Source organism: Thermobia domestica, unplaced genomic scaffold (assembly GCF_964235325.1).
Source record: "Thermobia domestica unplaced genomic scaffold, izTheDome1.hap1.1 HAP1_SCAFFOLD_2060, whole genome shotgun sequence".
Taxonomy (NCBI): Eukaryota; Metazoa; Arthropoda; class Insecta; order Zygentoma; family Lepismatidae; genus Thermobia; species Thermobia domestica.
The window spans coordinates 1-14,858 of NW_027657764.1; the positions used below are offsets into that span (position 1 = coordinate 1).

The 14,858-nt window shown below is 36.4% G+C and overlaps 1 protein-coding gene across 1 annotated transcript; it reads right to left on the bottom strand.

Moving 5' to 3' along the window:
* Window positions 1–12,352: 12,352 nt before the first annotated feature.
* On the bottom strand, window positions 12,353–12,877 carry LOC145678208 (protein GVQW3-like). The gene has a single exon (XM_081748261.1). It carries the CDS (start codon window positions 12,875–12,877, stop codon window positions 12,353–12,355), a length of 525 nt encoding a protein of 174 aa, XP_081604387.1.
* Window positions 12,878–14,858: the final 1,981 nt, after the last annotated feature.

The following is a 14,858-nucleotide window of genomic DNA, read 5'->3' on the forward strand; positions in this document are numbered from 1 at the left end:
ATGGAAGCTTTAGTCAAAAAGTAGTATTCATGGAAAATGGAAAATGAGAAAAGATATTATTTTTTAGTAAGATACGGGAAAAACAGCACAGCTTTCACACATTTTTTTCTACAAATATCTGTTATACCTTGTATTTATGATAGCACACAACTAAAGAGTAGTCTTCCATCAAAGATACAGTACAATTTTATACCCAATTTTATTTTCTTATACAGTATTAGCAGTGCTGGACAAAATAGTTTCATAACTTTAATTGTTTCAACTGAGCCTTCGGCCGCTCTACACTATAAATTAAATTCCTGCTTAATTGTTTACTTTTTTTTTTTTTTGTAAATTAGCCCATAAACCATCCCGAACTCCGTATTCCTTGAAAGTGTCGTTACCACCCTCCAAGTGCGGGGTTTCTCGCCATAATAGTTGCGCCACTGCTTGGTAACCACCTCAAAATAAATTCCTAAGCACTCGTCTGTTACGCATTATACACAAATTCGCGCCAGTGAGGATTATATGAAATCTTACACATTCCCACCATTCACACTTATATAAAACTTTCAATATTATTGGCATTTAAAGCAAAGACGAAAATCTGCTGAAAGATGAGACATTCACCAATTGGTAGATCTTATTGACCTGCAGGGCCGTGCCGTGGGGAGGGAGAGCGGGGCGACGGCCCCGGGCGCCGAAGTAAGGGTGGCGAAAAATTGGGGAGAAAAAAGGAAAAAATATACAAAAATTGTTTGGAATATATGTATGGGCGGCGCCGTCGTATAATCTCGCCCCGGGCGCTGATTTCCCATGCCACGGCCCTGTTGACCTAAACAAAATGAAATAAAAACTCTCATGCGTAGATTTCGAGTAAATGGAGAAAAATGAATTTGCTGGTAAATATAAAAATTAATGATGTGCGAGAACCATACGACTTCTGAGGCACAACAGATTGTGAAATATATCATAATTTCGCCTTTCATTATTATATCAGCAAGACGACAAACAATAGTATGTTTAATAAGATGTAAATTATAAATTAAGGTTTCAATTTTAATCTCTGTTTAACTAAAATATTGTCCAAAATTAAGACAACCCATAGAATTGGCTGAATAATACATTAAACAAAATAATATATTTGTTGGGAAATATCCATTCCTGGTTTTAGAGAAAATAAAAAAAAAGAAGAAAACGTGCTTTTGTTTCGCCAAAAAGTATGTCGTTCGTTGCCAATGACAGTTGAGAGTAAACAAAGACAGAAACGAACTTTTGTAGCGCTAAAAATATGTCGTTCGTTGCCAATGACAATTGAGAATGAAACAAGAAATTTTTGTGGCGCTAAAACGTATGCCATTCGTTACCAATGACAATTGGGAGTGAAGAAAGAAAAAAACTAATTTTTTGGCGCTAAAGGGTATGCCATTCGTTGTCAATGACAATTGAGAGTAAAGAAAGAAAGAAAGAAACTTTTGTGGTGCTAAAAAGTATGTCATTCGTTGTTAATGACAATCGAAAGTAAACAAAGACAGAAACGAACTTTTGTGGCGCTAAAAAGAATGTTGTTCGTTGTCAATGCCAATTGAGAATTAAACAAGAAAGAAACGAACTTTTCAGGCGGTAAAAAGTGTGTCGTTGGTTGCCAATGACAATTAAGAATAAAGGAGGAAAGAAACGAATTTTTGTGGCGCTAAAAGTTATGTCGTTCGTTGCCAATGACAATTGAGAGTACAAAGTGAAAGAAACGAACTTTTGCGGCACTGAAAAGTATGTCATTCGTTGCCAATGACAATTGAGAGCAAACAAAGACAAAAACGAACTTTTGTGGAGCCAAAAAGTATGTCGTTCGTTGCCAATGACAGTCAAGGTTGGTGTAAAAGGACAAGCTTTGCCAATAGATGTCACTACAGTCTTCGTACCTCTCTCATGTATTTTTACCTTTCACAAAAATTTGCAATTTCTCTTACAAATTTCAACCTTGAGACTTCAAATTTGTGGAGAAGGAACTTCATAACCTATCGAAAGCAACAATCCGTGCCGATTTCTTATTTTGAATCTTCTTCATTGTTGAAAGAGTTATATTGTTAAAGGTTTGGACATCCCTTTCAACAAACAAGCCATTTCAACAATGAAGAAAATTCTAAATAAAAAATCGGCACAGATTGTTGTCTTCGATAGGTTATGAAGTTCCTTCTCGAAAAATTTGAAATCTCTAGGTTGAAATTTGTAAGAAAAATCGTGAATTTTCGTGAAAGGTAAAAAATACATGAGATATATACGAAGACTGTAGTGATATCTATCGGCAAAACTTGTCACTTTAAACTAACCTTAAGAGTAAAGGAGGAAAAAACGAAATTTTGTGACGCTAAAAGGTATGTCGTTCGTTGCCAATGACAATTGAGAGTAAACAAAGACAGAAACGAACTTTTGTGGCGTTAAAAGGTATATCGTTCGTCGCGAATGACAATTAAGAGTAAAGGAGGGAAAAAATGAATTTTTGTGGCTCTAAAAAGTATGTCGGTTGTTGCGAATGACAATTGAGAGTACAAAGTCAAAGAAACGAACTTCTGTGGCACTGAAAAGTATGTAATTCGTTGCCAATGACAATTTAGAGTAAACAAAGACAGAATCAAACCTTTTTGCCGCTAAAAATATGCCGTTTGTTGCCAATAACAATTGAGAGTAAACAAAGAAAGAAACGAAACTTTTGTGGCGTTAAAAGGTATGTCGTTCGTTGCGAATGACAATTAAGAGTAAAGAAAGAAACGAACTTTTGGGTCCTAAAAGTTATGTCGTTCGATGCCAATGACAATTGAGAGTAAACAAAGACAGAATCAAACGTTTTTGCCGCTAAACAATATGCCGTTTGTTGCCAATAACTATTGAGAGTAAAGAAAGGAAGAAGGAAACTTTCGTGGCGCTAAAACGTATGTCGTTCGTTACCAATGACAATTGAGAATGAAACAAGAAATAAACGAACTTTTGAGGCAGTAAAAGTGTGTCGTTCGTTGTCAATGACAATTGAGAGTAAAGAAGAATTTTAAGAATAATAAAAATAAAGAAGAATTTTAAGAATAATAAAAATAATGGATCAAACGATTACTATCTTGGTCAAGAATTTTAGGAATGATAAAAAAATGATAAAAAGATTGCGATCTTGGCGATTAATTAGTTTTTGGATCAGTGCCCACAAAACTTTTGAACGCCCCTAAATCGAGTTTTCGTATTTTCTACGGAATAAGCACATCATACTGAGTTAAATGATAGTTTGGTTTTGGTTACACTATAAGTAGTTCTCCAGATACAAGGCGTACAAGAAAATTTTTGATTGAATGAAATATATTGGATCTTCGATCAGGTACCACAAAATTTTTGAACGGCCCCTAAATCGAGTTTTCGTATTTTCTATGGAATAAGCACGTCATACTGACAAGGAACAGACATGAACCTGTCATCCGGACATCCGAATCAAACCTAGTCCATTCGATAAACATAATGAAAATGTGTTCATGCACAAAAAAATAGGTGCCATGGGTCCCTGGGGCCCATTAACACTGTTAGTATAAAGAAAATCGTAAACTACAGTGAAATAGCTATTGCATCAACACTGTTCATTGGAAAGTCATGGTTTATAGGTCATTCTCTTCAGCAGGAAACAAGCTTTCCAAAGGTGCTATGTATTGGAGCCCATAACGTACTAGAACAGGAAAAATTGGGAGAATGTCGGGAAAATTCATTCCAGGCTCCAGAAATCCCTCCTATCAACTTTGGATCCCTCTGGAGTGGTCCGGGTTAAAAGTACACAATCCAAATGTATCTCAAATAATATTATAAGGAATAAGAAATGCGTATACCAAGTTTTGTATTGATAGACGGAATAGTTATGAGGGAAAAGCTTGTATACCAATGCACACTTTCCCCTTATACCTATTCTGTCTAGCAATATAAAACTTGGTACACACATTTCTTACCCTCTATAGTATTTTCCGAGGTACATTTGGATTGTGTGTTTTTACCCGGGGCCACTCCAGAGGTATCCAAAGTTGATGGGAGGGATTTCTAGGGAGAATTTCCCCGACATTCTCCCATTTTTTCCTGTTCAAATATGTTATGGGTCCCGATACATAGCACCTCTGGAAAGGTTGCTCTATATATATATATATATATATATATATATATATATATATATATATATATATATATATATATATATATATATATATACATTGGCGTCTCTGGCATGTAAAATTTGGGGGGGGGGCATCAAAGGAAATGATCTAACTGCTAGTGAGTATTTAAATAAATAAAATTAAAACAAAATATTGAATATTTCGTATTTCAAAATATTGGGGGGACGCGTCCCCCTCCCCCCCGCCAGATACGTCCATGTATATATATATATATATATATATATATATATATATATATATATATATATATATAACGAGGTATGAACAATGATCCTACGAGAAATAGTCTTGACGCAATAGCTGATTGAGTAAAAGTCTACAAAATGTCTCAAAAACCCCAAAATTTAAAAGTGTTAAGAATACGTAAAATTTAAACGACGTAATCACGAGCCAGATACGGGACATTAAAAACAAGAAGACATTTTACTTTCATTCGAATTTTTCTAGGACACTGAACGGCTTTCTAAAAATAGGAACAATCCGTTTAAAAAAAACGGGGCATCTGATTACCCTACGTTACATACTAAGAAACACCAGCAAGGTCACACAGAGCAGCGATCCGCTACATAGTGTCCAGAGATAGAATATGACACGGTAGACCCTCAATCAGAATCACATCTGCGATCCGTAACATCCGGTGACCCAGGCAGACTCATGACCCTGAGTCACAGAATCTGGTTCGTGACCCGAAGAATACTGTCTGACCCGGAGACGAGGAAACGTCGTCATGAACATGGGGACTATGTATAAAACAACTAATGTATTTCTAACAAACAAGATTCCTTTCTCTATTTCTCTCTTATCACTAAATCTATAATTTTCTCTCGTGTGCGTCTGTATGTGCTGAAGCATTGCACTGAAAGTTAACTACAAGGTATACCACAATATAAACGCGTAAGAATCACAGAAAAGAAAAGCTACATATTTTTCTCAAGACGAATTGTCAAAATGAAATCGAATGAGTCTGTAGAAGTTGTCATTTAGATACAAGAAGCTCTACTGAGCGCGAAAGCAATGTTTGGTTAAATCTTGTTGTATTGTTAGTGTTCAAAACAATTGTGTTATTTATCAGTGCAGAAAGATGAACATGTTCCTGTAGCAAATACCTCCTTGCAACATATATAATCTCAATGTAACGAAAGCTTCCCCATGATTTCCCGTCCCAAACCTGTAAGGACAAACAATAATGTCCCGTTGGTGTCCGTTACTCAAGAGATTTCTCTGTAATAATAATAATAATAATAATAATAATAATAATAATAATAATAATAATAATAATAATAATAATAATAATAATAATAATAATAATAATAACTTCACCTTCTGTTTATTGGGTAAAAACTTCTGTGAGTTCACTGAACTTTATTCATCGAATATTATAGTTCTATATTTAATCGCACGTGGCATTGAAAAGTAGTATACATTAAAAAAAAAAAAAAAAAAAAGAAACTTCTGCATACACATTTAAAAAGAAAAGTTGCAAATGGTGTTTACATCTAATCTGTTTTTGTGATGTCCAGCTGCAGGAGATCTAATACGTATGTTATCGAATGCACATCATCTCCCCGGCCGCTAGATTTGTGTGCAGATGGATGGTTCAGCTCAGCTGCAATGAAAATGAAAGACATGCAGCTTGGGTTCGGTTGGAGTTTTGCCATTACGGTTCGGTCACTCGCTAGCTGGACAGGACCCGACTGCCCGCGAGGGGGGAAACGTAAGAGGCGGAGCTGTTGAAAGAAATCTCCAACTGTGGGGTGGACAAAGACCTTCACACATTCTCCCCCACCCTTCTCTCTCGCTCTTTCTCTCAATGATAGACACACACACGCACAATATTCACATACATGTCACCTCGTCCTTCTTTCCCCTCCGAACATCAAATCATCCCGTTTTTCGTAGGCTGTCGATTTTTTCACATTGTGGTCAAACTAGAGGCAACATGGCAGTGGTGGCCAAACTTTTTAATTCAGCGATCTACTTCAGACTATGAAAATTATTGGCAATCTACCAGTCATTGGGCGAAATACCTATTTACGTACACTGTACTTTCATTTCCCTTAGGAGACAAGTTGAAGTTCTTTTACAAAATGGAGTAATGTATTTCCAAATTCCCTTCCCTTATCCAAATAACAAATGCGTTGCACAGCAAACTCACTCATGTATCCTTTGATGCGAAAAAGGAAAAGGAGTGTTCTCACCCTTCATTCTCGGTGTTCACGAGACGAGAAATACATTTTTAAATTCGAGACGAGAAGCGTGGCAACTTTCGGGACGACAGGAGCAGTAGCGTAGCCAGGATGTGTGTTTGGGGGGAAGGGGCAAGTGCCGTTTAGGTACATATAGAAAAATTACAAACAAAAAATATATAAACATAAAAATATATTAAAAAAATTACAAACATCAAAGTACCAAAGTACATTGTCGGACCTCTTTGAGGGGGGGAGGAGCCCGGTCCCTCTGGGCCCCCACCTTCCCTACGCCACTGGACAGGAGACATTTCTCGAGTCTCGTGAGCTCAAATAGTTTTAGTGTTACATCAACCATATTATTATTTTTTTAAAAATCAATAATTAATAAAGAGATGTGAAAATCATTACACAATATACTCCATACCAGTAATAAATACGATTTAAATGTTGTAGTATCACACCTTTGATAGGCCTGTCGTGACGCGGAAGAACTCTGACTAAGGTTGCCATATGTCCGTATTTTGTACGGACTGTTTGTATTTTTTGGTCCGTGTCCGTATCGTACAAAGCATGAAATAGAAAAATGTACGTATTCCACAGCTTTTGGAGCTGCACGAAAATTTCCGAGTCGAGAATCGCTAAAATCTCGGGCGAAAAGAATTGTGTTTTCATCATATAACTCATATTTTAGTTATTATCAATAAAGTACGTTACGTTTGTAAAATGTGTCTCATTTTTCCATTCCAGCGTTCTTCTGGTTAGATTTAATATACACAATTTAATTGCATAATTTATTATATTTGTGTTAATAAAAAAAAGAAACATGTTAGTTTCAAATAGTGTTTTAAGTATTACAGTAAACAATTGTGTGATAACCTAAAAAGGTGATTTTTAGGTAAGAAATTTCAAAATATTTATTCTGCTTTTGGGCAACATATCTTTGATGGATCATCATTTTAAGGCTTGTCCGTATTTTGGATCAAAAAAAATGTGGCAACCCTAACTCTGACAGCTTCCATATGAAATTAAGAAAAAAATAAGGGCATAAAGTTTGTGCATAAATTTACAAGTAGAGATAAGACAATATGGGAATACTTTATTTCTCATCTCATGGGTACCTTTATTTCTGTGTTCGTGTCTCTGCTAAGTCTTGCGGGAATTCAAAGTGTAAAAAAACTACGAAAGAGTTATATAAGAATCATGATGCTAGTACAATTAATAAGGTCTAATCCATTTTCGGACATTGTTTGTATTCTTATTTCATTTGTAAATCAATTCTCAAAATTTTGTCTTGTATATTTTTCAACCTGATACTGAAACGGATTATTATGAACCGTTCTTTTTGTACCTAGAGAAAAATTGCTTTCCGGCAAGCACAATCTGGATTGTAGATGAATTCAACATTGCTGAGGTTAAAGTTCGGGAACTAGACGAAATTGATGCATCACCAAGGTTTGACTTAACTAATGTTATATCATATTTCAATTTACATTTATGAAATCAAATATTTAGTCAAAATGGACGCACCCTTGATCTAGTCTTCACTATAGTCAGGGGGGGACCAAGGGCCGGGAAACTGCCCAGGGCGCCACAGTCAGTGGGGCGCCAAAACGAGCATCAGAAATTAAATTTTATAACGTGTTTACTGCTGACTTTTTTGGTGTATATTCCTGTAAAGTAGCGTCAATTACATCATCTTTTTGCATTCCACCATGGAAGAAGAGAGTTTTATAGTACTAAGGGGAGCTGTATCGACAAATGGAGATATGGCATGTAGAAGAAAGAGTGGAAAGGAAGAGTAGTTGTCATTGGTAATTAGTTATGTGAGTTGCGAATCAGGAAAAGAACTCGGTATACATGAACATTTGGGGGAAGGGTCATCCCTACTGACTGTTAGACAGGGGAAGCATTAACAGACACACTTTTCACACAACTTGAAGGAATTAAGATACCACTAAGTAATATGCGTGGACAAAGATACGACAACGCCGCCAACATGAAGGGAAAACACACTGGAGTTCAAAAGAGGATAATTGGACATGGACCTTCGAGCATTCTTCGTACCGTACAACTCACATTCTCTTAACCTTTTGATTACGGAGCCTTTTTAAAAAATAAAGCCTGAGATACAGCGCCAATTTCTGCAGTTGCCTAGTATGTCTCCTGAATAAAACACATGGAAGTGCATATATGTGATACCCAGAAAGTTAAAAAACAACTAGGTTTAGTGGGCAAACTGCAAGGTATCTATAAATAGTTACTTCGTATCCCAAGCCTTATTTTTAGGGAACTAAATATAGTTACTTCGTGTCCTAAAGGTTAATCTTGTCGTAAATGACGCTGCCTTATCTTGCACTGATGCTTTTGACTTCTTCAGCACTATACAGAAAATTCATATTTTTTTCTCTGCTTCGACACATAGGTGGACTAGTACTGACAGAACATGTCAGTTCTTTAATGGTGAAACCCTTAAGTGAAACTCGGTGGGAAAGTCGTATTGATACAGTGGCTGCTATTCGGTATCAAGCGGGGGAAATATCGATGCATTACATGCACTGTCTATTGATCCTAGAAGTGATATGTTTGGAAAAAGCAAAGCTAATAGTCTAGCCTACAAGATTAAGAGTTTCAAGTTCATTTACTGTCTCGTACTTTGTCATACAGTTCTATTCAGAGTCAATCTTGTACGCAAAATGCTTCAAAAAGAAGAAGAAATGGACATTTCAAAAGTAGTTGAAATGATCACAAAAGTGAAATGTCATTTTAAAGCAATGCGAATCGATGGAGGCTTTGAAGAGCTACTAGTGGATGCAAGAGAAATGGCAGAACTCAAAATCGACCCACTATTTCCAAGTAAGTTACAACTATGACCACGGAAAACCAAACGTCAGTTTGAATATGAGGCCCCTGATGAGCGCATTGCGGATCTTAAAATTTCTTTCAAAAGTAGTTTTTATTTTCATGTTTAATTATTTGAGATCTACCATGTGCCAGGAGTGCCTCGTGGGATTCGCCATGATGTCGATTGAGTTCGACATTCTTCAAGACATTGGCATTATAGATGTCAATGTCAGAGATTTTGCAGACAAAAAAGCTCGGAAGGAAATTGTTGTGAGGTGATGAAAAAAAAAATGTTGCTAATTTTCAGTAATAGTGGAATTTAACTTTCTATTTAGACTTTCTTCAGTTTTGTTATGCTATTAATTATCACACCTGAGGCCAAACAATTAGGAAAACAATTTCTTATTCTAGATTTTAAGGTACTGTTTTTATGAAAGAAAAAGATATGGACGCTTTCTCATAAGGTTCCCTAAATTGACTTTGATATGGGTTACTTATCAAACTTACGAAAGTTAGAGGATTTCTAATACTTGATAAAACCTGTTATTAAGCTTTAGTCTTGTAAGTGTTCAGTTTTTGCACAAATTCATAAGATACGTTTTATGAATCAACTACTAGGACCTACATAAAAAAAAAAGTTATTTAAGTTGCTATGCGTAAAACACGTTCAACATTTGTGAAAGTATTTATTGGTATTTCATGTCATTAGAATAGATTGTTACATAGTCGGATATATGGTAGAATGACTTCTAATGTTATTAATATAACAAATCAATTTACAATATACTAGTAATCATGTCACAATTAGTAGTATTCGATAAATGCTGTTCGATATTGCTTTTGTTTATACATATCGGTACATAAATAATAATAAAAACACAATGTAATTTATACCATGTGTATATTTTTAAATACTAAATATATCTACATCATGTATTTGAGTATTATTTTTCCTTTTTGAAAAATAGGTTTAAAATATTAAAATTACTGTAATAAAATGTTAAATATAGCCTAGGACTAGGGGGCGCCAGAAAGTCACTTTGCCCTGGTGAAAATTTTGCCTTGGTCCGCCCCTGATTATTCGCGATTTTCACTATCCACGGTGCCCTTGCCATTCGATTCCACGGATAATCGTGATTTTACTGTATATATAAAGTAATTAGCAGTAATATTCATGGTGTCCACGTTCGTAGGTTCGATGCTTGCTGAGAATAGAGAAACTTCTCATGTTGTTCTAGCATTATGAGACAAATTGAAATTATCTCAAGTAAGAACTCTGGTCTTAGGGTGGGAGCTGATACACTAATCGTACATAACGCCACTAAAAGTCAATTGACCTGTTACACTAGAAGACTTTTGACAATTTTAGTGTATTCTCTAATTCTATTAAATTTCATAGGTACTAATAAAGAACGTACAGGAAAAGGGTTACCACAATTTCTTGATCATTTAAGGATATTTTATGAGCATATTTTTGTCCTTTGTTATAGATAGGAAGGCAACCTTGGGTAAGACATCTTTGAAAATTCTACTTATGTCTCACCAACGGAGCTAAGATTTTTCCCCCTGTGTACAGTAACTTAGAAGGGTGACAGGGCCGGCGCACTCCCCTCTTTCTCCTCTTCAAATCAATATCCCAGGCAGTCTGCAATATGAATTGTATTGATCTCATGATTTCAATATGGCAGCCATTTTTTTTCAGACTTGTGCAGGATGAAAGATGTAACAATATTTTTATTAATTTTTAAGTTTCTTTCTTTCTTTGCAAGAGTTGCATTTATTTGGTATTTCTAGAAAAAAATATGGTAAAATATTCGTTGTTAATTCTGAATCTATAGTAATTCTACTATTGAAAGATGAAAACAGAAATACACAATAACACGTACCATATTTTAAAACATTGTGATAGATGAGTCCGGGTTGAGTGAACTTATAGGAGCTAAGCTAACGTTATGCTCAAAGTGAAAAGTATGAGGTAAGGTAAGCTCAGTTTACATTAACCTTTTTTTCTGTGAAGTACAGATTCCTCAACCTTGCATACGCGAAATCTAACCTATATATGTAAAACTGAAAGTGACTATGTGACTCAATAAAACTTGAATCACCCGACCGATCTCGTTCAAATTTTCCACATAGATTAGGTTTGGGCCTGCAATAATTTTCTTTTATCATTTGGACGGAGCAACTTAGGGGAGGGGAGGAGGTATGTATATAAAAATAATTTTAAAAAATGACTGATATTAGTGTCAAATTCATAGCTTCCGGTGTCACTGAGATGAGCAGTGACATCTCCGATGCCGTTTAAATCCAAATTCGGCCAACAATATTAGTATTTATTTTTTATCCATATAGATTACTTTGTTTTCTTCGATTTCAGAGCGCTTCAATAATAATAAAAAAAGTGTCTAACAGAACATATTACTATTTTTTCTTATTGTAACCCAGCGAAGACGATAATTGATGCTAGTTACAGACAAAAGTTAATAAATATGTATTTATATCTTTAACTAGTAGTGTAACAGTGTATACTACGTAAGAGAGTTTGATATATATATATACGAGGGGCGTTCAGTATGCTCTAGTACTCATCAAGAAAGCAAAATATAATAGAAATGAAAATATGTTTATTTTTCAACATAATCCCCTGCCCTTTCAATGCACTTAGTCCATCGCCGCTCGAAAGCTTCTATACCCTGTTGGAAGAAGATGTCCTCTTGCTCCTGCAACCACAAAAAATTACAGCATCCATGACGGCATTGTCATCCCGTAAAACCTGTCCACGGAGATGCTGCTTCAAATGTGGAAACAAGTGGAAGTCATTTGGGGCTAGGTCGGGTGAATAAGGGGGATGAGGCACCAATTCAAATCCAGCTGTATGAATTGCAGCCATGGCAACACCGGACTTGTGAACGGGAGCATTGTCCTGATGCAGCAACACTCCACGCGCCAACATTCCTAGTCTCTTGCTCTTTATTGCACCTAGTAATTTTGGTATAAGGTCAGCATAATACTTGCCCGTCATTGTCGTTCCATGTTCCAGATAATCCACCAGCAGTATTCCCTTGGCATCCCAGAAAACAGTTGCCATAACCATTAGGCTGACTGTTGAACACGAAATTTCTTCGGGGTTGGGGAGCTGGTGTGCTTCCATTACATTGAGCTTTGTTTGGATTCGGGATCAAAGTGGTGGACCCATGTTTCGTCCACTTTCACAAATCGTGTCAAAAAGTCCTCTGGATCTGCACGATACCTGTCCAAAACTTGCCTTGAAAATGTCACTCTGCTCCTCTTCTGATCAGCATTCAGGTTTCGCGGGACCCATCGTGCCGAGACTTTCTTCATACACAAATGATTGGTCAAAATGTTTTGAACTGTGCCGGTTGACAACCGTATACTCTCTGCTACATACCTGATAGTAACTCGTCTGTCTGCCATAACCATGTCCAGGATCTTCGCAATGTTTTCTTCGGTGGTCACTGTTACTGGTGGCCCACCTGCATGGGCATCTTCGCATGATTGTCTGCCACATCTGAACTCACGGCACCATATCGCAACTGTAGGATATGATGGAGCAGACTGTCCTAATGTTTGTACCAAATCGTCATGAATTTCCCTTGGATGTAAGTTTTTCAATTGCAGGTACTTGATGACCGGATAAACCTCACTATTTTCCATTTTCACAGAGTTCTTACAGGTGCTCTACTGCAAACACCTGCAAAGAAGAAAGTACATGGTTAAATAACTTGCACCGCGGCATAAAGTCATCATAAGATATCTACTTTCTACACATGTTAAAATCATGATCCTACATGAGGGGGAAGGGGGTCAGTATTAGAGCATACTGAACACTCCTCGTATACATACATATACATATATATATATATATATATATATATATATATATATATATATATATATATATATATATATATATATATATATATATATATATATATAGTATATTCTTGGGACGCATAATTGATTGCAGAAAATTGCTTCTCGCTGTTACAGCTTTAGTGATCGACGTTAAAACCGGAAGTGGTTGATTCCCGCCACTTCTGGTTTGATATAGAGAGTTAAGGGAGAAGACGGTATCTATTTGTAGAACGCTAAATCGATTTTAAGAATACGCTTTTCGCTATATCTTTACGTTTTTGCTCTATTTAGCTCAAGAACTACCTCGTGGACGAAGCGGTCTGCGTACGCGCCTTTGGCGTGGGAGACCTGGGTTCTATTCCCGGCAGGAGCTCATGTGATTCAAATCTCACGTTAAGCTGTAGGTCCACATCTCATATAGCCTGAAAAAAAAAACACGCTAAACTGAAATCAAATCTATATACAGAATATTGATATATCTTAGTTCAATCAATATTTGAATCCTCAGAAGTTGAATTTCTATCACTTGCAGTTTTAGAAGATAATTAGGGATGGAGGTGAAGTGTATTCCTGGAACGCTTGATTGGTTGCAGAAAACAGCTTCTTGCCAATCTACTACCATTTTTTACTCTATACTGATCAACGTTAAAAGCGGAAATGATTGACTTATATCACCCCCAGTGGCGTATTTAGGGGGGTGGCTTCCGAGCTTAAGCCCCCCCCCGAAATCTTACTTAGTATAGTAAAGTAAATGAAATATCTTGCAGAATTTCACATTTCCAGGCAAAGCCCTCCCCGAAAGTTAGCAAAGCCCCTCCCGAAACAAAATCGTAAATACGCCACTGATCACCACCAATGGATGAATCACCTCTATCAACAATCTCTATTCGTAACTTTTGAACTTTTTACATCTTGACCAAGTGATCTATTAAGAAGTTCTTGGGATTTTGAAATGAAATGAAATAAATGATAGCTGATGTCAGTGGCGTATTTAAAAGGGGCTTCCGGGCTTAAGTCTTACCCCTCCGTAATTGTATTTATTATATTAAAAAGAATAAAATATCTTGCAGAATTTTCACATTTCCAGGAACAAAGTTAGCCAAGCCCCCCCCCCGGGAAAAAATCGTAAATACGCCACTGGCTAGTGTATATCTCTTTCTAGCATTCTTAATTAGTTTGCATTGTCGTATGATACTGAGTGATATTCTAGAAGAAATTAATAGTATGTAATTGCAGAATATCTGCTGGTGATTTCCATAGTGTGTAAATTGTGCAGGCTGATCAAGTTTTGACATGAAGTGCCTCCTAGTTATATTGGTTGATTAGATATAGAATTAACTTTCAATCTATTAATTTTTGAATGTCTATTAATCTCTTTCACTTTGAAGAAATAAAATTAATTTAAAAAAAAAATCCAAAAACTAACAGAAACTCTAAAAAATACGAACAAACCTTCCTCTTATGCTCCGTGTGATGCCGTAAAGCTTTCATTATAAATAGCTCAAATGGTAGAGCGTTGGCTTCGCATTCGGGAGGTCGTGGGTTCGATTCCGACATAGGAGCTAGGAATTGTCTGCTGGAGGGGCAGTGGAGGACAGTCATTTTGTTCGGTCTCGGAGGTCTTGGTAGGTGGCAATTTAATAGGTGGCATTTGTATTTTTTCAAAAAGTTGGGGGTGCAATTCCCCCAAGCCCCCTCATAATTCCGCCCATGGGACCATCGTGACAGGTTTTCCAGGGTTTTCCTCAGTCCTACCAGGCAAATGCCGGAATGGACCTGC

Excerpts from the sequence above, each read along its gene's own strand:
- LOC145678208 (XM_081748261.1), bottom strand. The coding sequence starts at position 12,877 with ATGGAAAATAGTGAGGTTTATCCGGTCATCAAGTACCTGCAATTGAAA.